General features: G+C 42.9%; 1 protein-coding gene across 2 annotated transcripts; it reads left to right on the top strand.

Annotated features, from left to right (window-relative positions):
- The first annotated feature begins 1247 nt into the window (after window positions 1-1247).
- On the top strand, window positions 1248-23013 carry DDB2 (damage specific DNA binding protein 2). 2 transcript variants are annotated; one of them, XM_067749127.1, is made up of 10 exons: window positions 1252-1652; window positions 2800-2933; window positions 3342-3533; window positions 18198-18343; window positions 19612-19711; window positions 19804-19981; window positions 20310-20452; window positions 21957-22121; window positions 22268-22313; window positions 22615-23013. In XM_067749127.1, the coding sequence occupies exons 1-10, from the start codon at window positions 1526-1528 to the stop codon at window positions 22662-22664; spliced, it is 1281 nt and encodes a 426-aa protein (XP_067605228.1). In that variant the 5' UTR covers window positions 1252-1525; the 3' UTR covers window positions 22665-23013. The 2 variants fall into 2 exon arrangements, with proteins under 2 accessions (XP_067605227.1, XP_067605228.1); XM_067749126.1 differs by having other exon boundaries at window positions 1248-1652; window positions 21957-22313.
- Window positions 23014-23085: the final 72 nt, after the last annotated feature.

Below are 23085 nucleotides of genomic sequence, written 5' to 3'. Positions count from 1 at the left end.
CGCAGGTTTCTCATTGCGGTGGCTTCTCTTGTTGTGGAGCACGGACTCTAGGCGCACAGGCTTCAGTAGTTGTGGCACGTGGGCTCAGTAGTTGTGGCTTGCGGCCTTTGAGCACAGGCTCATTAGTTGTGGCGCACGGGCTTAGTTGCTCCGCAGCATGTGGGATCCTCCCGGGCCAGGGCTCGAACCCGTGTCCCTTGCATTGGCAGACAGATTCTTAACCACTGCACCACCAGGGAAGCCCTAGCATGTATTTTTCTTCTTAGTAGATTGTAAACCTTATTTAGGGGCAGGGCTGTTTCTCATACTTCAGGATCCTCCAGAAATGAGCGCCCGCTGAGGTGAAACGAATGGCTGGTCTGAGTAAGGGGGAGAGGGCAGCTTGCTTCTGTAACACAGCTCTGAAAACACAGCTACAGGCCTGCAGGGGAGAAGCCATTAGCTTGCCCTTTCCCCTGCTGGCTGCCATTTCTAACACCCTGAGCTGATCTTCCCATCAAGAAAGCTTTTTCCAATTTTTCTTTAGGAGCAATCATTTCTTTCCAAGAGTTATTATTTTTTTTGGCACTCTCTCTTGTCCCTACCTGTCTGAAAGCTCCTTGAATGCAGGATCTACCATTAATGCATTTTTGTCTCCTGTCACTCTCCCAAAGCACCTGGCACCTGACTTAGATGGTGGAAGGAAAGGACCAGCAGTTCCCGACCAACCCCATCTCCTGCCTGGCTCGACGCAGAAAGCGGGGTGCATCAGAGCTGTCTCCTGTCGGGCCGGGTGGGACGCCTATGAGGCTCACTGCAATGGTCTTTGGCACAAGACCTCAGCCTGGGCAGTTAGCCGCACGCTCTCCGGCCCATCATCACTGCCCCGGGTTGCTCCTTAGGAGGACACTAAGCAGGTTTGGGGAAACTTTAATTAAAAGCTGCGAGTTTCAACCACTCTCCACAGAGACGCTGGGATTCGTCAAAGCTGGAGAAGTATAAGCAATTGACATCGACCGCAAAGCCAGCAGGCAGAATCAGCTCGGTTTCCACCGCCGGGATGCGGTTTGCTTTCTACAAAGCCTACTCACGGATCAGCCAATCACACAACCCGAGAGGGCGTGGTCGCCAAGTAGAAGGTGGAGAAGGCGGAGCCGAAGCCTTGATTAGCATCCGGTCTGGGGCGGGGGCGGGGCCCAGAGGCCTGGCAGCGCCGCGTCTGAAGAGGCTTCAAGTTGCGAGGCCGAACACCAACGGCCATGTTTATTTCTGGCAGGTCAGCTGACTTGGACTAGCTCAGGGCCAACACGTAGGCGGTATCCCTTTTCTCTGGGGAGCGGATGAGGCCCTCCCCTCACACACTTCCCATCTCTCCGCGCGCGTCCCCGCCTTGCCGGTGAGCCTGTTTGGCGGGAAGTTGGCTTAGTTGGCCTACCTGTGGCTCCGCGGGTTCTGTGGTCCCCGCCTTGTTTTTCCCCAGAAGCTTCTCAATCTTTCGTCGGTCATCTCGGCATAAGGCATAGTACCCCTTCGCACGGAGGACGCCATGGCTCCCAGGAAACGCCCAGAAACCCAGAAGACCCCCGAGGTGGTTGTGCGCCCCAAGAGCAAGAGGAACAGAAGCCCCTGGGAGCTGGAGCCCGAGGCCAAGAAGCTCTGTTTGAAGGGCCCCGGTACTGCCTGCGCCTGCTGCTTTAATTAATTCCGCCATTTGGGGTTCTCACACAGGAGGCTGGAGTGGGGGGTGGGTGCGCCTGGGTCCCTGAGGCCGTCCCAAATCATGAACGCCTCAGGCTCTGCATTTTGTCTGCAGGTCCTATGACACCTTAGAGCTTGCGCTTAACCTCCCTCAGGTGACAGGAAGAGGCAGATGAGCTCCATTACAACAGACACAATGGACTTTTCAAATTCCTTGTTTGTACCAGAATTTTTACACACTGAGGACTGCTTAAGATAATCCTACTTTGCCTAGTGGTGTGTGTACTTAATTTCTCTAGTCACGATTGCTAGCTGTATGTCCTTGGTTTAACTGCGGAAACCCTCCCATTTCCCTCCTTCCTTCCTTCGAAAACTCATTCTTAGGGGTTTATTGGGGCTTGAACCTGGGGCTATAAGGAATGTAGGGAACTCCAAAGACAGGGGGTTGTTGATGAAGTGTTTTTTTTGTTCATGAGAAGAAAGAATTGGTTGTCACGAGGCGGGATTCATAGAGATCAGGTCCTCAAATACATGTTGGTAATCCAGAGTTGCTTTATTCCTATTCTAGGTGGATCTGCCTTCCCCAAAGTAGCCTAGCGAATTTAGCGCCACACCGGACCCTATGGATCTGCTGGTTTTAAGGAGAAGAGATTGGACTTAGGGCCAACCACTGGTCACCTCTACATTATTTTAATATAGGATTTAAAGAAACTGCTTTTCCCAAAAAGTCACTTCTATGCTGTCCTAAAATCTTTTTATTGTGCTTTATATATAACTTTTAAATTGTCACCCAACCCTATCGCTAGTTTTCCAGCCCAAACTGGGAAGAGTTCTGCAGTTCTCATGTGTTTCTTTGGCTCAGTTCTCAGGAACCCCGCAAGATCATAGTTTCACTTCAGAAGTACTATTTTGGGGAATGTTTTTTGGAAGGGGCTGAATTCCTACTCACTATTTATTTGTTGTGCTGGGTGAGACTGAGCAGAACGTGGAAAAACCTTAGGAGATGATAAGAGAGATTGTCTATGCCGAATGAAGGAACAAGGCTTTCTTTTGGGGATGTTTCAGCAGAAAAATCTTTGAGTGAGATTGGAGCGGAAAATATGTGTCTGTTCTGCTTGGCAGGTCCTAGCAGAAGATTTGACTCAGGCTGCCTTTGGGCGGGGTTGGCTAGCCTGCGGGTCCCGCCACCATGCAGCATCGTCAGGGCCCTCCACCAGCATAAGCTGGGCACAGCTGCCTGGCCATCACTACAGCAGGTGAGGCGTTTCCTGGCTGAAGAGCTCAAGGGTTTGCATGGTGCCTTTTTTTTTTTTTTTTACTGCTGGATGGTCCAAAATTAGATGCTGGGTTGGTTCAGTGGGTCGGCGGAGTGGTCAGATCACCCCCATCTTGTTGACTCCTGGGCACTCAGTCATGTAGAAGTGCCCACTGGGCACTCAGCCATGTAGAAGTCCTATGCTGTAGGGCGTCCCAGCAGGAATGCACCCTGCCTCCTTGCTTTCCATGATTAGATCATGTATATTGCAAATATTTTTATGCACAGAGTCAGGCAGTTATTTTTCCTTTAGTGGGAGGACCTGACCCCACTTATCTATGCGGGAGTCAGAGATTGGCAATTTACCCTTACGTTTTAATTCAACTTAATTTTTTTCTCTCTGTATCAGGGTCTCCAGCAGTCCTTTTTGAACTCTCTGGCTTCTTACCGGATATTCCAAAAGGCTGCCCCTTTTGACAGGAGGGCCACATCCCTGGCGTGGCACCCAACTCACCCCAGCACCCTGGCTGTGGGTTCCAAAGGGGGAGATATCTTGCTCTGGAACTTTGGCATAAAGGACAAACCCACCTTCATTAAAGGGGTGAGCAGTTCCCTGTGCCAGACGATAGTGCTGAAGAAGTGTGTGTTGAAGGGATGAAAAGTCATCCGGTAACAAGGAGATAATTGGGATCAAAAATAACTGTGGGTATTTTCAAACGGGTCAATGGTGATGATACTCAACTCTTTATTGAACGCCTGCCCTTAAAATATTAGGAAGTATGAAATATTGATCACCCTCGTAAATCACCTAGAATCTAAGCCCTTTCTTACCTCCTTGACCTCATCTTGTACTACTGTCTTTCCTCATTCCCTATGCTTTAGCCATACTGGCTATTTCTATTCCTGAAGCCGAGTCTTTGCACTTGCTGTTCCCTTTGACTGGAGTGCTCTTTCCCATGGTTTTCTCATGGCTGGCTCCCTCTTATCATTCAGGTCTCGGCTCAATATATTTTTTCAAAAAGGCTATTACTGACCGCTCTGCCTAATCACTGATGACTCCCTATCTCATTATCCTGCTTCACTTTTCCCCCACAATGTTTATCAATATCTGAAATGTTTTACTTCTTTACCCACTGGAAGGTAAGCTCCATGATGGCAGGGACCTTGTTTTTCTGATTTACCACTGTAACCCCAGTACCTAAAACAATGTTTGGCCTAGATAGCTGCTTTGTATTTGTTGAATGAATGAGGGGCTTGGAGTATAACTGGATAGGTGGGATGTCTACCGACAAGATAACTAACAATACAGCAGTACAGATGCTAAATGCTACATACAGAACATGAGAGAAGGAAGAACCTCTTGTGAATTAGAGTCAATAGAGGTTTCATAGATGAGTGAGGAGTGAGGAAGAACAATATTTAGATAAATGGAGAGAAAAGGAGGAAAGGCAGAGTGTGTTTGGGGCAAGGTTTGGCATAGAGCTTTTTAGGGGTGCTCTTAATTGTGCTAGTGTTTGTCATCAGTCACTGAGGGGTGAGGGTATTGGCCCCTCCACCAAAGACAAGACCGTTAGCTTGCCCAGCTGGGGACTGACATTGGAGGGCTATACTGTGAAAGGTGATGCTCTGGGTTTAGAGCAGGAGCCACAAATTCACATGCGTAAAGAAGCCAGACAGATAAAAGAATGATGTAGGATGGTGGTTAGTGGTAAATTGGAGATGGTTGACAGGTGGGAATCTAGGTCCTGAGGTATCAGATCTGACTTTTTCAAATGAAGACTGAAATGTTCTGACTTTAAAAAATTGTAATGAAACACATATAAAATTTACCATCTTAACCATTTTTAAGTTTACAGCTCAGTGGCTTTAAGTACATTTACATTCTTGTGTAACCAGTCTCCAGAACTTTTTCATCTTGCAAAACTGAAACTCTGTAGCCATTAAACACTAATTCCCCATTCCTCCTTCCCTCCAGACCCTGGCAACCACATTCTGCTTTCTGTCTCTGTGATTTTGACTAAGTATCTCATACAAGTGGAATCAGACAGTATTTGTACGTTTGTGATAGGCTTATTTCACTTAGCACAGTGTCCTCAAGTTTTATCCGTGTTGCAGCACGTGTCAGAATTTTCTTCCCTTTTAAGGCTGAATAATATTCCACTGTATGTATGTACCACATTTTGTTTATCCATTCATCTGTTGATGGACATTTGGGTTGCTTCCACCTTTTGGCTTTTGTGAATAATGCTGCTGTGAACGCGGTTGTACAGATATCTCTTCGAGCCCCAGCCTTCAGTTCTTTTGGTTATGTACCCATAGTGGAATTGCTGGATCACATTGTGACTCTATTTTTCATTTTTTGAGGAACCACCATACTGTTTTCCATAGAGGCTGTACCATTTTACATTCCCGCCAACAGTACTCAGGGGTTTCAATTTAAAATATCCTGGTTTTTAATGTTGGGAATTAAGTGAAATTGAACATGCTCTGTAGCTAAACAAAACACATTTGTGAACTGGATTCTGCATTAGCTCACTGTTTTTCTACCTCAGGTTTAGAGGCCAAAGGTAAACCCAGGATGAGTTCTTTTAAGTGGAGGGTTTGGAGAGCAGCTCATCAGAAAAGGCCAGGTTAGGCAGGCTTGAAGATTAGGATTCAAGGTATGAGATCAGTGTTCAAGAAAATAAGTGCCTGAAGCCCAAAGAAAGGCAGCCAGGGGATTACTTGGTGGTCTGTCTACCCAGCTGGTGAGACAGGTGACCCCCAGGAGGGGTAGCTTTAAGTTGAAGTCAGAACCCAGAGCTCAGGCAGGAGGAGATTGGTTTTTTCCTTAGGCATCCAGGACATGGGAATAGAGAACTTGAAGAAACAGCCTAAGAGTGTCCTAGGGGAAGAGTTTCCTGACAAAAAGGGGAATGATAACTGCTTTGAACTTGTGTCAGGCTGAAGCTGCTTTTGGTTTATATCACCCTTTATTGTGATGTGCATTTAAGTGAAGTTTCCTTACACACTGTTGTGGAGATTGGTCTGGGCATTTGAACTCTGTGACTAGTAGGGAACTAGGTTGTAGCAGGAGAAGGGTAGGTGGTCTGGAGAACTGTCTGTTTTTACTCCCAGGAACTGACAGCAGAAAGTTGATTTGAGACCAGTGACTGAGGGAGCAGCAGTGCTTCATTTTGTCATTTCTTTAGTCATCTGACCTTGGCTCTGATCTCAATCTTTCAGGCCCTTGGCAAGGGGACATGTATTACATTTTCAAAATGAAGATTATTTTATTCTCATTGTAAAAATGACCTGTGCTCATTGCAAGAAATTCAGGCAATACAGAAAAAAGTATAAAGAATAAAGTAACTATTACCTGAAATCCCCATTTGAGGCATCTTTATGTGCGTGTATATACTGTTATACACACCCGTTCTTCTACTTATATTTTTATGTAAATATTCTATCCTAGAATCTGTTGTATTTTACTTATTAGATCATATCCTATTTAGTCATCTTGTACCAGATGACGACCACTTAAAAATATCTTATTTTCTGGACTTCCCTGGCGGTCCAGTGGTTAAGACTCCATGCTTCCACTGCAGGAGGCACTGTTTCGATCCCTGGTTGGGGCACTAAGATTCCCACATGCTACTGGGCCAAAAATAAATAAATAAAATTAAAATTAAAATTTAATTAATTAAAAATTAAATTTAATTAAAAAATTAAAATAAATAAAATTTAAAAATATATATCTTATTTCCTTTTTTTGGTAATGCCTTTGGTTTTGGTATCAGGGTAATGTAGACCTCATGTAAAGAGTTGGGAAGTATTCCCTCCATTTGAATTTTCTGGAATAATTTGTATAGAATTGGTACTATTCCTTTCTTAAATTTTTTAATAGCATTCACTAGTGAAGCCATCTGGGCCTGGAGTTTTCTTTGTTGGAGGGTTTCTAACTATATATTCAATTTCTTAATAGATACGGGGCAATTTAGGTTATCTATTTCTTCTTGAAGGAGCTTGGTAGTTTCTTTCAAGTAATTTGTCCACTTTATCTAAATTTTTGAATTTAGTGGTGTAAAGTTGATCATAGTATTCCCTTATTATCCTTTTAATATCCATAGGATCTGTAGTAATGTCCTCCCTCATATTTCTTTTTTTTTTTTTTTTGCGGTACACGGAGCTCTCACCGCTGTGGCCTCTCCCGTTGCGGAGCACAGGCTCCGGACGCGTAGGCTCAGTGGCCATGGCTCACGGGCCCAGCTGCTCCGGGGCACGTGGGATCCTCCCGGACCAGGGCACGAACCCGCGTCCCCTGTATCGGCAGGCAGAACCCCAACCACTGCATCACCAGGGAAGCCCCCTCATATTTCTTAATATTGGTAATTTGTGTCTTCTTTTTTTCTTTCCCCTAATCAGTCTTGTTAGAGGATTATCAATTTTGTTGATATTTTCAAAGAACCAGCTTTTAGTTTCATTGATTTTTTTTCTCTGTGGTTTTTCTGTTTTCTTTTTTGTTGACTTTTGTTGTATTATTTTCTTTCCTATGCTTACTTTGGGTATAATTTGCTTTTCTTTTTCTGGTTTCTTAAGACAGAAACTTGAATTGTTTATTTGAGACCTTTCTTTTCTAATATAACCATTTAATGCTATACATTTCCCTCTATTTCTTAACTGCATCTCACAGATTTTGTTGTGTTTTTGTTTCCATTCAGTTCAAATTATTTTCCAAATTCTTTTTTTTTTTTTGCGGTACGTGGGCGTCTCACCGTTGTGGCCTCTCCCGCTGCGGAGCACACAGGCTCCGGACGCACAGGCCCAGCGGCCATGGCTCACGGGCCCAGCCGCTCCGCAGCATGCGGGATCCTCCCGGACCGGGGCACGAACCTGTGTCCCCTGCATCAGCAGGCGGACTCTCAACTACTGCGCCACCAGGGAAGCCCCCCAAATTCTTTATGATTTCTTCTTTGACCTGTGGGTTATTCTGAATTATTTTGTTTAATTTCCAAATATTTGGGCATTGTTGAGATACCTCCCTGTTATTGATTTCTAGTTCAATTCTGTTACGAACAAAAGACATTTTACGTGATTTCCAGTCATTTTACATTTTTTATTTGTATTTTGGCTGAGCATACGGACTATGTTAGTGAGTTTTCCATATGCATTTGAAAAAAAAAGTGTATTCTTCTGTTTTGGGGTGAATTTTTTTTTTTTTTTCCTGTGGCTGCACTGTGCAGCATGTGGGATCTTAGTTCCCCGACCACGGATAGAACCCATGCCGCCTGCAGTGGAAGGATGGAGTCTTAATCACTGGACTGCCAGGGAAGTCCCTGTTTTGGGGTGAATTATTCTCTAAATGTCAGTTAGGTTAAGTTGGTTGATAGTGTTGTTTAAATATTTTGTATCTTTTTTTTTCTTAATGTTCTGTATCCTTATTGATTTTATGTCTCATCAATTATTGAGAGAGGAATATTGGAATCTTCAACTATAAAATTGTGGTTCTGTCTATTTTCCTTTAGTGTTTGCTTCAAGCATTTGGAAACTCTGTTATTAGGTGCTTACACGTTTAAAATTATGTCATTTTGATGAATTGACAACTTTGTCATTGTGTGATGTCTCCCTTTACCCCTGGTAATATTTCTTGTCTTGAAATCTTTGTTTGATATTAATGTAGCCACTGCAGCTTTTTTATCATTAGTATTTGCATTGTATATCTTTTTTTCATCCTTTTATTCTTAATGTATTTGTGTATTTGTATATAAATGAGTTTCCTGTAGATAGCATGTAAAAAAAAATCCAATCTGGGAATTCCATGGTGGTCCAATGGTTAGGACTCCTAAAACTAATACAGTGTTATATGTCAATATCTCAGTAATTTTTTTAAAAATTTCATTTAAAATAAAGTTAACCTGTGGGAAGTTCCCTGGTGGTCCAGTGGTTAAGACTTGGTGCTTTTTGTTATAAAGCAGAAGCTAACACACCATTGTAAAGCAATTATACTCCAATAAAGATGTAAAAAAAAAAAAAAAAAGACTTGGTGCTTTCACTGCTGAGGGCCTGGGTTCAGTCCGTGGTTGGGGAACTAAGATCCCACAAGCCACATGGTGGCACAGCCAAAAAAAAAAAATCCAATCTGACAATCTCTACCTTTTTTTTTTCTTTTTTTTTTTTGGGGGGGGGTACGGAGGCGTCTCACTGCTGTGGCCTCTCCTGTTGCGGAGCACAGTCTCCGGACGCACAGGCTCAGCGGCCATGGCTCACGGGCCTAGCTGCTCTGCGGCATGTGGGATCTTCCCGGACCAGGGCATGAACCCGTGTCCCTTGCATCGGCAGGCGGACTCTCAACCACTGCGCCACCAGGGAAGCCCCAAATCTCTACCTTTTAATTGGAGCATTTGACCATTTACATTTAATATGATTATAAATATGATTGGGTTTAAGTCTGTTATCTTATATTTCTATTTGTCCCATTGCTTTGCTCCATTTTTCTTTTTTTCTTGTCTTCTTTTTGGTTGAGTACTTTTTATGATTCCATTTTATCTCCACTATTGGATTATTAGTTACACTTCTTTTCCTTTCTCTTTTCTCTCTTTTAGTAGTTGTTCTTGGGTTTATAATGTACATCTCTTTGTTTTGACCACACAGCTTGTGGGATCTTAGTTCCCTGACTAGGGATTGAACCTGGGCCCTTGGCAGTGAAAGTGAGGAGTCCTAACCACTGGACCACCAGGGAATTCCCCACAATGTACATCTTTAATGTAAGACAGAACCTTCAGATAATGTTATACCACTTCACATGTATTGTAAGACTCTTACAACTATATATTTACTTCTGTTTTCTCCCTTCTGTCATTGTCCTACATTTTACTTCTACGTATGTTATAAACCCTACATTTTTATTTTTGCTTTACACAATTATCTTTTTGTTTCTGTTTTTTGTTAAATCTTTATTGAGATATAGCTAATATATGATAAACTGCACATGTTTAAAGTGTACGATTTGATGAGTTTTGACATACGTATACAACCATGAAACCATCACCACAATTAAAATAATGAACATATCCATCACCCCCGAAGTTTCCTCACACACCTTGGAAATCCATCCCTTTCTTCCCTCTGTTCTGACACCTGAAAACCATTGATCCACTTTCTATCCCTATTGATAAATTTGCATTTTCAAGGCTTTTATATAAATGGCACCATGCAATATATACTCTTTTTTTTTTGGCTTCTTTCATGCAGTATAAATATTTGAGATTCATCTACATTTTTGCATGTATCAGTAGTATTTTTTTTCTTTCTGAGTAGTTTTCCAGTGTATCGATATACCACAGTTTATTTATCCATTCACCTGTCGAAGGGCATTTGGACTTTTTCCAGTTTTTGACTGTTGCAAATAAAGCTGCTGTGAACATGCATGTACAAGTCTTTGTGTGGATATATGTTTTCGTTTTTCTCGAGTAAATACCTAGTTGTGGAATAGCTGGATTGCAGGACAGGTATCTTTTAAAGATATTTTAAATTTATTTTTATAAATATTTATTTATTTATTTGGCTGTACTGGGTTTTAGTTGTGGCACATGGGATCTTTGTTGCCGTATGTGGAATCTTTAGTTGCGGCAAGCGAACTCTTAGTTGCAGCATGTGATCTAGTTCCTTGACCAGGGATCGAACGCAGGCCACCTGCATTGGGAGCGTGGAGTCTTAGCCACTGGACCACCAGGGAAGTCCCTAAAGATATTTTTATAACTTTTATTTAATATTTACTTTATTATTATTATTATTTTTGGCTGCGTCAGGACTTAATTGGGGCATGCGGGATCTTCGTTGAGGCACACGAGATCTTTCATTGCAGTGTGGGCTCTCTTGTGGCACGTTGGCTTCTCTCTAGTTGTGGCGCTCAGGCTCCAGAGCACATGGGCTCTTTAGTTTTCAGCAGGCAGGCTCTCTCGTTGAGGCGCACGAGCTCTGTAGTTGCAGCGCACGGGCTTAGTTGCCCCGTGGCATGTGGGATCTTAGTTCCCCAACCAGGGATCGAACCTGTGTCCCCTGCATTGGAAGGTGGATGCTTTACCACTGGACCCACGGAAGTCCCAAGATATTTTTTAAATGAGAAAAAACTTCAATATTTACCCACATATTTGCCATCTCCAGGGCTTTTCATTCCTTTGTATGATGCAGACTTCCTTTTGGTAACATTTTCCATTTTCTTTCTGCTTGAAGAGATTCCTTTAACATTTCCTGTAATGTAGGTTGGTTGGTGATGCTTTTTTTCCTTTTGTTTGTCTGAGAACGTCTTTATTTTGCCTCCCCTCTGTGTTTTTTTTTTTGAAGGTAATTTTGCTGGGTATAGAATTCTAGGTTCATAGGGCTTTTTTTTTTCTTTTAGTACTTTAAAGATAATTTCTGATGCAAAGTTTGCTCTCATTCTTATGTTCCTCTTCATGTGATTTTTCATTTTTTCTTTTGGCTGCTTTAAAAATGGTCCCTTTGTCATCTAAAGTAATATTCACAGGTTCCAGGGATCAGGGCATGGACATCTTGGGGGACCATTATTCAACCTACTCCAGTTAGCATGGGTCTAAGGCAGCCTGTAGTTTAGATGTGAGTTGACCTCACCCTGAGGCAGTACCCTTCTGAGGACTCTACTCAATGTTCTGTATATTAAGAATTTTTTCATTCTGGATGGTGAGAATACAGACTGTTCTGACGATTTCTCCTTCTACTCACTTCTCGTGGTTTTACCTCAGCCTTATGTAGTTTCCTTATACATATTTACCCAACAATATTTACTCCAAGGCCTGAGGGGACCCCTCTGAAAATCTCCAGAATGCTCTCTCTGTATATCTCCCCCTCCAGCATTTTCCCCCACAAATTCTTGCCTTGTTGGCTTTCCCAACTTGTCATCTCAGCTTAATGAGACTATTAGGCTGTTTGGGTCCTCTCTCCCTGTGCTGCAGCCTGGATACTCTTTCCAAGCAGCAAGCTGGGACAATTGCAGGGCTACCTCATTTCTTGCCCTCTTGTCTTGTGCTGCCTGTTGCCCAATGTCTGAAAACTCATTTCATGTATTTTTTCATTTTTTTTTAGTTGTGTAAGGCAGGAGGATATATCTGGTTTCTGACACTCCATCATAGCTGGAAGTAGAAATTCATACTTAACTAATTCTAATAGTTTCTCTGAGGATTTAAATTTTTTTCCTACACAGTTTTGTCATCTACAAATAAATGAGAGTTTGAATTCTCACTTTACCATTTTTTCACTTCTTTTTTTGCCTTATTCCATTGGCTAAGACCTCTACTACTTTGTTGAATGTTGGCTATAACAGACATCCTTGTCTTATTCTTTTTTTTTTTTTTTGCGGTATGCGGGCCTCTCACCGTTGTGGCCTCTCCCGCTGTGGAGCAGAGGCTCCAGATGCACACGCTCAGCCGCCATGGCTCACGGGCCCAGCCGCTCCACAGCATGTGGGATCCTCCCGGACCAGGGCACGAACCTGTGTCCTCTCATCGGCAGGCGGACTCTCAACCACTGTGCCACCAGGGAAGCCCCTTGTCTTATTCTTGATTATAGAAGGCTTTTATTTTTTGTCATTAAACAAGGTTTCTGCTACTTTTTATTGTGATAAGATATACATAACATGAAAATTACCATTTTAAAGCATACAACTCAGTGGTACTAAGTACATTTACATTGTTGTGCAACCATCATCAATATCCATCTCCAGAACTTTTTCATCGCCAAAACTCTGTACCCATTAAACAATGACTCTCTATTACCCCTCCCCTCAGCCCTACTAATCTGTTTTCTGTCTCTGAATTTGATTATTCTAGGTACTGCATATAAGTGGAATCATACAATAAATATTTGTCCTTTGGGGTCTGACTCCTTTCACTTAGCATAATGTTTTCAGGGTTCAACCATGTTATCCTTTTTGTAGTTGAATAATATTCAATTGTATGAATACACCAAATTTTGTTTTGTCATTCATCTGTTGATGGACATTTGGATTGTTTCTGCCTTTTGCTGTTACGATTCAGCTGCCATGAATGTTCATGTACAAGTTTTTGTTAGAACTGTTTTCAGTTCTTTTGTGTATATACCTAAGAGCTTGTTTGTTTTTAAAACTTGTTTTTAAATACTTTTTATCAGATTAAGTTCCTCTTTTATTCATAGTTTGCCAGAAGCTCTTATCGTGAATTATAATTGAATTTCATCAAATACTTTTTTGTCTCTTGAGGTCAGCAATGATTTTCTTCCTCTATTCTATTAATGTGGTAAACTACACTGTTTTTTGTTTGTTTTGGTTTATTAGTTATAGTCGATTTTTTCATTTAAATGTTATTTTTTTCACTCTTACCTTTACAGTTATATTTCTAGCAAGTGATACTGCTTCTTTTAAAAACTGTGGGAAGAGCACATAACACAAAATGTATCATCTGAACCATTTTTCAGTGCACTAACACTATATTCACATTGTTTTGCAACAGAGTTCTAGAACTTTTTCATCTTGTGAAACTGAAACTGTGCCCACTGAATAACAACTCACCATTTCCCCTTCCCTCCAGCCTTTGGCAACCACAGTTCTACTTTCTGCTTCTATGAGCTTGAACTACTTTAGATACCACTAAGTTTTGGTGGTTTTACGGTTTTACTGTGGCTATGTCAGAGAGTATTCTTGTAGGAAGTACACAATAAAGTATTCGAGTGTGATGGGACATCATGTTGGCAATTTATTATCAAATGGTTCCGGAAAAACAGTTCCTTGTGCTATTCTTGCAACTCTTCTATGAGTTTGAGATAGTTTGAAAATAAAGTTTAAAAAAAAAAGATTGTTTCTTCCTTAAATATTTAGTACATTCACCACTGAAGCCATTAGGATCTGGAATTTACTTTGCAAGAAAGTTTTTAGTTGTGACTCAGTTTCTTTAATAGATACCAGCATATTCAGATTTTTCTTTTTCATCTTCTGTCAGTCTGGCAAGTTTGTACTTTTCTAGGAATTTGACTATTAACTCTAAGTTTTCAAATTTATTGGCAAAAGATTGTTTATGATGTCCTCTTATTATCTTTTAAAATGTCTAAGATGTATATTGATAATCTTTTCCATTCATTAAATTGGTTATTTGTGCCTTCTTGTTTGGTCATTCTCACCAGGGATTTATCAATTTAATTATATTAGTCTTTTCATGGAACCAACTTTTGGCTTTGTTGATTCTTTCCACAGTGTATTTGTTTTATTTCATTAATTTCTGTTCTTTTTTTTTACTTTCTTTGGTTTTAGCTTCTTGTTTGTTTTACAGCTCCTTGAGATGGATGTTTGAGTCATTGATATTTAGCTTTTTTAACTATCATTATGAATATGCTCCTATGAATATCTGCATACAAGTTTTTACATCAACATATTCATTTCTGTTGAGTATATATCTCTTGGGTGTATATATCTCCTGGGTCATATGGTAACTCTATGTTTAATTTTTTGAGGAATTGCCTGTTTGCCAAAGCAACTGCTCCATTTCACTTTCCCACCAGCAATGTAGGAGGGCTTCAGTTCCTCCACATCCTCACCAACACTTAACTGACAAAAATTGTACATATTTAAGGTGTACCACATGATGTTTTAATACATGTATGTACTGTGAAATGATTACACCATCAAGCTAATTAACATCCATCACCTTACATAGTTTTTTGTGTGTGCATGCATGCATGCGTGCTGAGAACACTTATCTACTCAGAAAATTTCAAGAATACAGTACAGTATATTAACTATAGTCACCATGCTGTACATTAGATCTCAAGAATAACTGAAACTTTGTACCCTTTGACAAACATCTCCCCATTCCCCTCCCCCCACCCCAGCCCCTGGCAACCACTATTCTACTCTCTGCCTTTGTGAGTTTGACTTTTTTAGATTGCACATGAAATTGAGATCATTCAGTATTTGTTTTTCTGTGTCTGACGTCCTCCATGTTCATCCATGTTGTTGCAAATGGCAGGATTTCCTTTTTTTTAAGGCTGAGTAATATTCCATTATACACACACACATACCACATTTTCTTTATCCATTCATTCATCAGCAGACACTTAAGTTGTTTCCGTATCTTGGCAATTGTGAATAATGCTGCAGTGAACACAGGAGGACAGAACTCTTTGAGAAACTGATTTCATTTCCTTTTGATATACACCCAGAAATGGAATTACTGGATCATATGGTAGTTCTATTTTAAATTTTTTGAGGAACCTCCATACTATTTTCCATAATGCCTCTACCAATTTACATTCCCATCAACAGTATTCAAGAGTTCCCTCTTCTCCACATCTTGGCCAGCACTTGTTATCACTTGTCTTTTTGATAATAGTCATTCTAACAGGTGTGAGGTGATATCTCATTGTAGTTTTGCATTTCCCTGATGATTAGTGATGTTGAGCACCTTTTCATATACCTGTTGGCCATCTGTATATATTCTTTGGAAAAATGTATATTCAAATCCTTTGCCCATTTTTAATCAGATTGTTTTCTTGTTATTGAGCTGTCTGAGTTCCTTATATATTGTTAATATTAACCCCTGATCAGATATATAGTTTGCAGTATTTTCTCCCATTCCATAGGCTGTCTTACAACACTTGTAATTGTCTTTTTGATTATAGCCATCCTAGTGGATGTGAAATAGTATTTCATTGTGGTTTTGATTTGCAATTCCCTAATGACTAATGATGTTGAGCATCTTTTCATGTGCCACTGACTATTTGTGTATCTTCTTTGGAGAAATGTCTGTTGAAATCCTGTGTCCATTTTTTTTTTTTTTTTTTTGGCTGCACTGTGCAGCTTGCCAGATCTTACTTCCCCAACCAGAGATTGAACCCTGGGCCACAGGAGTGAAAGCGCCAAGTCCCAACCACTGGACCGCGAGGGAATTCCCTTTGTCCATTTTTAAATTAGGCCTATTTTTTAAATGTATACTAATTACAATTATTTTAAAGCCTGTGTCTAATAGCACCAATACCTGGATCTCCTGTGAGTGTCTTTCAACTATTGTTTTTTCTCTTAGTTATTGGTTATTTGATATTCTGGGTAATTTTAGATTTGATGCCAAATATTGCATATAAAAACTTGTAGAGATATAATTTGAAGTTTTGAGTGCTGTTATTTTCCTCCAGAAAGAATTTCTTTCCTCTGGCAGGCAGGTCAGGTGGAATCAGATCATCTTAATCTGATCAGCGATTGAAATGATTTGAATCTGGACTTCAGTCTTTGTGAGGGATGGTCTGTTTCCAGTTTGCTCTTATTTTTAGGGTTTCGGGGATCCTAGCTAAAAGCTGGGTTTTTCCCAAGACCTCTCCTCCTTGAGAGGTCTGAACTCCAGTTTTTGCCCCTCTTGAGACGGACAGAACCTCTCTTCAGCTTCTCAGCCACCACTTTCTTATCTGCATACGACTCAAGAGGAAAAGCAGCATCGAAATGTCAGGCGTACCTCTCTGCTTCTCTTCTCTCTCTCTTCTCTTCAAGTCCTTGATGCCTTGATAGCTCTTCGTTGACTTCAGACTTTCCTTTGAAAACATGTATTTTTTCTGTCTTTTCTAGTTTTTCTTGACAGAAGGTTGGCCTGACACCAGCTAACCCACCATCACTGGAATTGGAAGTCTCAAACATATCTCTTTTTCATATTTTGTCCAGGTTTGGTTAGTCCTTCTCAGTGCAAGAGCTGGTCATAACCATTTAGCCCACCCTTGCTAGAACGCTCATGCGTTTTACCTTAAACTGTTTACATGTGTTTATTACTAACGCTTTGACATAGGGCCAGTCCTTTTCTTGGAGTAAGTGTTCACTGATTAGGGTTCACCTGGTCTTACATAAACCATATCCATAATGCCTTTTTTATAGGGTCTAGTTTCCATTCCCCAAAAGTGGAGACATAACTTAAAATTAGTTGTGGAGCAATCTGATTGCAGATTCTTTTTAAATTTTTATTACTGTTTCCCACCCTAATTGTTTATAAGTATCTCACCCATGCTTAACTCAACAACTATTATTTTTAGCAAATCATTTTTTTTTAGCAAATCATTTTTATCTAGTTTTTCCAAAGTGTTCATATGGATTTCACAGAAATAACAATAGTCTTTCTTTTTGCACATATTTCATCAGTTTAATTAAATTACGTTTGATGAAATGTTTTAAGTGTTTAAAGTTTAAATGTTTAATAAATCACATCATGTAAATTAAATTACATGATTACAACACAAACTACAACTGGCATACATAGGTTTAAGAACAAACACAACTAACCCTTCGTAAGCATAGAACTCAGCTAGTGGGAGCAGATTATCATATAGCAGCAGGGTTTGGTGAACCATGGGCATCAGAATGTTTTAGAGAGGGAATGGAAAGTACCAGTTAGTATGCTGATTGAGTTAAGTGGATGTTGTGTAAGAGGCCTTGTAGAACTAAGGCTGGGATAGCAACAGCATACGGGAGAAGTGGAGGAAGAGCCTTGAGGATGTAAAGTTCGTAAAACAGTGCTTGATATATAATAAACACTTAATAAGGTTATGCTACTGATGTCATGATTATTTTCATCATCATTGTCTGAGATGTCTGGAAAAAACAGGAAGGAGCTCAGATCTGACATCAGCCCTCCTAACCCAGCCACTGTTCCAAGCTGAAGCTCTTCTGAAAAGAGCAGTTATATGATAAACAGATTATGGTACATTCACACAATGGAATACTCAGCAATAAAATGGGATGAACTATAGATACAGACAGCAAGTTGGATGAAACTCAGGGGCATTACACTGAGGGAAATGAAAGAAGCCAGTCTCAAAAGGCTGCATACCGTATAATTCATTTATATGACAGTCTGTCAAAGGCAAAACAACTGTATAGTGATGGAGAACAGATCAGTGGTTGCCAGGGGATAGGAGTCGGGGGGAGGATGGGACTACAGTGGGAGAGCACAAGGGATTTTGGGGGAAGTGACACAACTGTCCCGCACCCTAATTTTGGTGGTGGTTATTCAAATCTATACGTGTGTTAAAATTCATAGAACTGTATACCAAAAACAACAAATTTATTGTATGTTAATTAAAAAGTATGAAATTAAAACTAAAACCTTAAGAAACAGTACTGTGGAGAGCATCCTACTGTCTAGGCATCTAAGCTGGCCTGGCCCCAAGTGCAGTCTGGCTGGCTCTTGTGTCTGAGCGGAGTATGTGCACCCAGGCCTGGTCCTCTTCCTGGGCCGTTGTCACTCACTGGCTTTTTTCTTCCTTGTGTTAGATTGGAGCTGGAGGGAGCATCACTGGGCTGAAGTTTAACCCTCTCAATACCAACCAGTTTTTCACCTCCTCAATGGAGGGAACAACTAGGCTGCAAGACTTTAAAGGCAACACTCTCCGAGTTTTTGCCAGCTCAGGCACCTGCAAGTGAGTAGTTTAACTCAGAGGGGAAAGGGCTTCTAGGCTCTCGGTGTAGTTCTGGCGAGAGCATCCAGGTCCCATTTCTTTCACCCAAACCTGGCACGGGGAAGAAAGGAAAGGTGTTAGCTCCTTTCCACGTTTCCCTCTCTTTCTCAGTCTTTTTCTTTAGCTGCTCTTACTCTGGGCCAGGTGGGTTACTGCTTCAGGGAGCGGTTCTGGAGCTTCAGCTCTTATGTCAGTCATTCCTGTATTAGACTAGACCTTGATTCTCACTGGACAAGTCAACATGGCATTTGTCTAGAATGCCACTTAAAGCCTGGACCAGGAATGAAGAACTTAAGATTCCATTCCTTGCATTCACTGGGATGTAATGACCTGACCAGTTCCTTGATGGAAGCTTAAATGGATATAATCCTGTCCATAAAGCACTCTGGACTCCCCAAGAGCAAGTGGCTGGAGAAATTACAAAATGCTTGTCACTTTGATTTCTAGCCAGAGACATGACTCTGCTCCCTAAGTATTTGGGGGTGTGGGGGTCTAACTAGCACTGGGCTGCCCCACAGGGGTAAGAAATACAGGAGCAATAGGACAGGTGATAGAATAGACTTACTCTTCCACAAGAAGCCCTCCCCCTGAAAGATGTTTACAAGGGATGCAAAAGGCAGTGTAGCAAGGATTTGAGGGAAAAAAATGTGAATCTGAGCTCTCCTGGCTGGGTATCAGGATCCCTGAAGCACCCTCCAACCCCATCTCTTCACATCACGTAGTCTGAGGGACAAAAGAGCAAGATACAGCTTCTGAGTTGTGTGTGCCTTTCCCCCTGAATGCTCAGAAGGGGGCAGAAGTTCCTTTCTAGCCAGCTGTGAGGAACAGAGCTGGGCAGTCCCTGTTTGGTGTGTCACATCTCCTTTGGCCCGACCAAGGGTGGAGGGTGAAGGGAGAAAGCAATACCTGAGTCTTCCTCAGGACCCAGGGCTGAAGGGGGCAAGCCCGCCTGGGGACCTGCGTTATGGCTCTGGGTTTGGCTGCTTCAGGGACTCTGAGTAGCTGAGGATCCTGGGCCCGGCAGTAACTGGACAAGTTTCTGAGCCCCACCACCCCCACAACCTCTGTGGGGATGGTAGACAAGTCTGAGTGCTCCTCACTGGGAGTCCACGACAAGTTATTCATTCATTCAACAAATATTTATTGTCTAATATACGTGAGCTGCAACAGTGAATAAATGGAACTTGCCTCTGTCCCCAAGAACCTTACAGCACAGTCTCTCCCTCCAGCTTCTGGTTTTGCAGCCTGGATGTGTCTGTCAGAAGCCGAGTGGTGGTCACAGGAGATAACGTGGGGAACGTGATCCTGCTGAACATGGACGGCAGGGAGGTGCGTTCTCTGGAGCCTAGGTCCTCCCCTTCCCTCCCTGACCCCCAGCCTCGGTTCTGCACCCCCCACCTGAACCGAGCTCTTCTCTGCAGCTTTGGAATCTGAGAATGCACAAAAAGAAAGTGACCCACGTGGCCCTGAACCCGTGCTGTGATTGGTTCCTGGCCACAGCCTCCGTAGATCAAACAGTGAAAATCTGGGACCTGCGCCAGGTTAGAGGGAAATCCAGCTTCCTCTACTCGCTGCTGCACAGGCATCCCGTCAACGCAGGTGTGATATACCAGACCTCGTCCTTCCTGCAGACCCTGCTGACCCGACCGCTTCAGGGGTTTTCCCTCAAAGTGTAGAAGCCACTAGGCCAAACCTTTATACCCCTGATAGCATCGGCCAAGCTGAAGTCCTGAAGCCTTTCTGACTCTAGCTGCTCGTATCAGCTGCTGAGCCTCTAGGATGTTTTTGTTCGCAGCCCAGATTCACCTCCCTTCCACCTGTCTCTAGAAAGGAGAGGGAGGGAGGGTGCCCCTGCAAGAGGCCTGTGAGGGCCAGGACAACAGGGGGCCCGTGGTTCCCTGAGCTCAGGGGCTTTTCACTTTGCCAGCTCATTTCAGTCCCGACGGTGCCCAGCTCCTGACCACTGACCAGAAGAGTGAGATCCGTGTTTACTCTGCCTCCCAGTGGGACTGCCCCCCAAGCTTGATCCCACACCCTCATCGCCACTTCCAGCACCTGACACCCATCAAGGTAAGTAATGGAGGGAAGGGAGCTGTGATCGTGGGATGGATCAGGTCTACCAGGGTGGGGAGAAGGGGGCAGATACAGAAGCCTTCAATGCTAGACCTCTTCCTGTGCTGACACAAAGCAATCTCTTATTCTCTGGCTCTCTCTGCACCTTTTGTCCAGCTCTGTGATCCCATTTTGCTGAGTTTTCTTCATGTCTCTTTGATAAGCTTATTTCCCTGAGTTTTTTCCACGCAGCCCAGATCTCACTGTGGGCACTTTCTGAGATCCTAACCCTCGGTTCTGCCCTTAGTTTCAGTTACCTGTGTGTGCAGCTGATCTGCAAGCTAATCTTAGCCCTCATTAGCGGCTTCTCTGGCCTCAGTCCCTAAGGCTTACAGTCTTCAAGTCCTGTGATTCTTTCCTGCTCATGCCCCAAGCAGTCTGAACTCTGCCAGTCCTTCTGCTTTACTAGTATATATTCTTTCCTAGAACCACAGCCCCTCTTCAGACCTCCAGATCTCATGCCTGTACTTCTCTAGTCAGTATAGCATAGTTCAGGCAGGCGGACACCCCCGGGGTTAGAATCCTTGAGCAAATTACTCAAATTTTGGATCCCAGTTTCCTGGTCTATAAAAAGCGAATAATGGTATCTGCCTGACAAGGTTGTTGTGAGGATAAATCCTTATACTTAAAGCACGTGGCAACATGCTTAGCGCCTAGTAAGTACTCAGTAAACAGTGATGACTTGGTAGTAGAGTGGCCCCCACGTACCTCAGATCAAATCCAAGCTCTCAGTAACATCAGGGTCCTTTAGCAGTTGGTGTTCCCCATGGATCCTTCCTTCCTTATCTCCCACTTGGTATCCAGCCAGCCCAACCAACAGCATCCCAGGTGTGACTTGTTTGTGACTTATTTCCAAGCCACTGCCGGTAGCACTTCTTCCTTCCTGCTAACCATGTCTTTTCTCCTTCAGAACTTCCTTGAAAAGCTTTCTTGGGAAAATCCCATCAAGTTCTGTCATTCCAACAGCTGCCAGATCTGTTTTGAGCAGGGTGATCTGAGGAACACAGGTGTCCTCCCCTTCTTCAGTCACTAGCCATTTTCTACTCAACTCATTGACTTTGATGGAGGAGGGAGAGTAGTGGGATTACTTCAGAACTTATTAGGTCCTATTTGGTTTTGCTTACCGGAGGCTTTTCGCTTTGTAGGCTTACCTCTTTGGTTCATGTCTGGGTCGGGCTGATGTTAAAACATTTATCAGTTGGTATGATCTCAGGAAATGCAAAGGAGAGAGAAGGCCTGAAGGTGTCCTAAGGGTCAGGGAGGCCAGCTGGGGATTTTAAATTTGCAACGGTAGATGCGCACGCACTTGAAAACCATTCCTGTTGTTTCATGTAGGTCTTATCTCCATTATTAAATTGTTGGCAGTTGTATGAACAAGTGTTGTTAGTGGCAAAGATACTTTTGATGTCCCTCTTGACAGTGTTCTGCGTTTACTCTTGTGACCTGCCTCTCCATCTCCTAGGCAACCTGGCATCCTCGGTACAACCTCATTGTCGTGGGCCGATACCCAGATCCTAATTTCAAAAGTTGTACCTCCCATGAATTAAGGACGATCGATGTGTTTGACGGAAGCTCAGGAAAGATGATGTATCAGCTGTATGACCCAGAATCTTCTGGTATCATGTCGGTGAGGCTTGGGCCCTCAAATAATAATGGGAGGAAGCAGGGATTCACCTTACCTTATTGGATCAAAAATGACCAGAAATTAATCCTTATGTGCCCTTCTCCCAGTACCCTCATTCCCTCCTCATGCTTATCCCCTTGTCTCTGCAGCTCAATGAGTTCAATCCCATGGGGGACACACTGGCCTCTGTGATGGGTGAGTGAATCTCAGGCTGGTAAAGCCCACCCTACTCCCCAAGGTTCAGGGCAGGTTAACCTCAGCTTAGTGCTGCTCCATTCACCCCAGGGTCATAGTCAGTAAAGATGATGACCAGGGGACAGCGGGCTCTTTGGCCTAGGCCCTCCATCCCTCTTGCTTTGTCTTGGTCACAGCAATGCCTGGCTGCTGCCCAGTTTCCTGGTATCTCCTTACCAAGTCCTAGGTTCCCCACGCCAGCCCCAAGTTTTCAGAGGCTGATAATGGATGGTGCGAGTCAGACTGGTCTCACTCCTCCTAGGTTATCACATTCTCATTTGGAGCCAGGAGGAAGCTGGGAAGCGTAAATGAGAGACATTAATGAAGGTGGGGGCCAAGCAAGGGCTTGGAGCCCCATGGGAACAAGTTCTGCGAGAAGAGGCGGCTTTGTGTTAAAGGGCCAGAGGTATCCGAGTCCTTAGGGTTGGAGCAGGGGCACTGGGACTGCGACACTGGGACTGGGACACTGGCATGTACTGTTCTGGATGTAGCTCCAGAAACTCCAGAGTTGGCGACCCAGCTGCCCCAAGGGTCCTTGCTATATCTAGCCTGGAGCCAAGCTTCTCTTTTCTCCTCTCTGACATGCAGTGGCAGAGGATCAGGTAGTGGTTTTCGATTTGTGTTCACTATTCACATGGCCAATAAAACCATACCCGACTGAGCTTCTGAGTGGGTCTTCCAGCACTGACCTGGTCAAAGGGCTTCTCAGGTCCCCAAAATGAAGAAAAGGCAC

Source organism: Pseudorca crassidens, chromosome 9 (genome assembly GCF_039906515.1).
Source record: "Pseudorca crassidens isolate mPseCra1 chromosome 9, mPseCra1.hap1, whole genome shotgun sequence".
In the NCBI taxonomy this organism is placed as follows: domain Eukaryota; kingdom Metazoa; phylum Chordata; class Mammalia; order Artiodactyla; family Delphinidae; genus Pseudorca; species Pseudorca crassidens.
The sequence above is the reverse complement of the archived record's forward strand: the minus strand, read 5'-3'. Positions and strand labels throughout refer to the sequence as shown.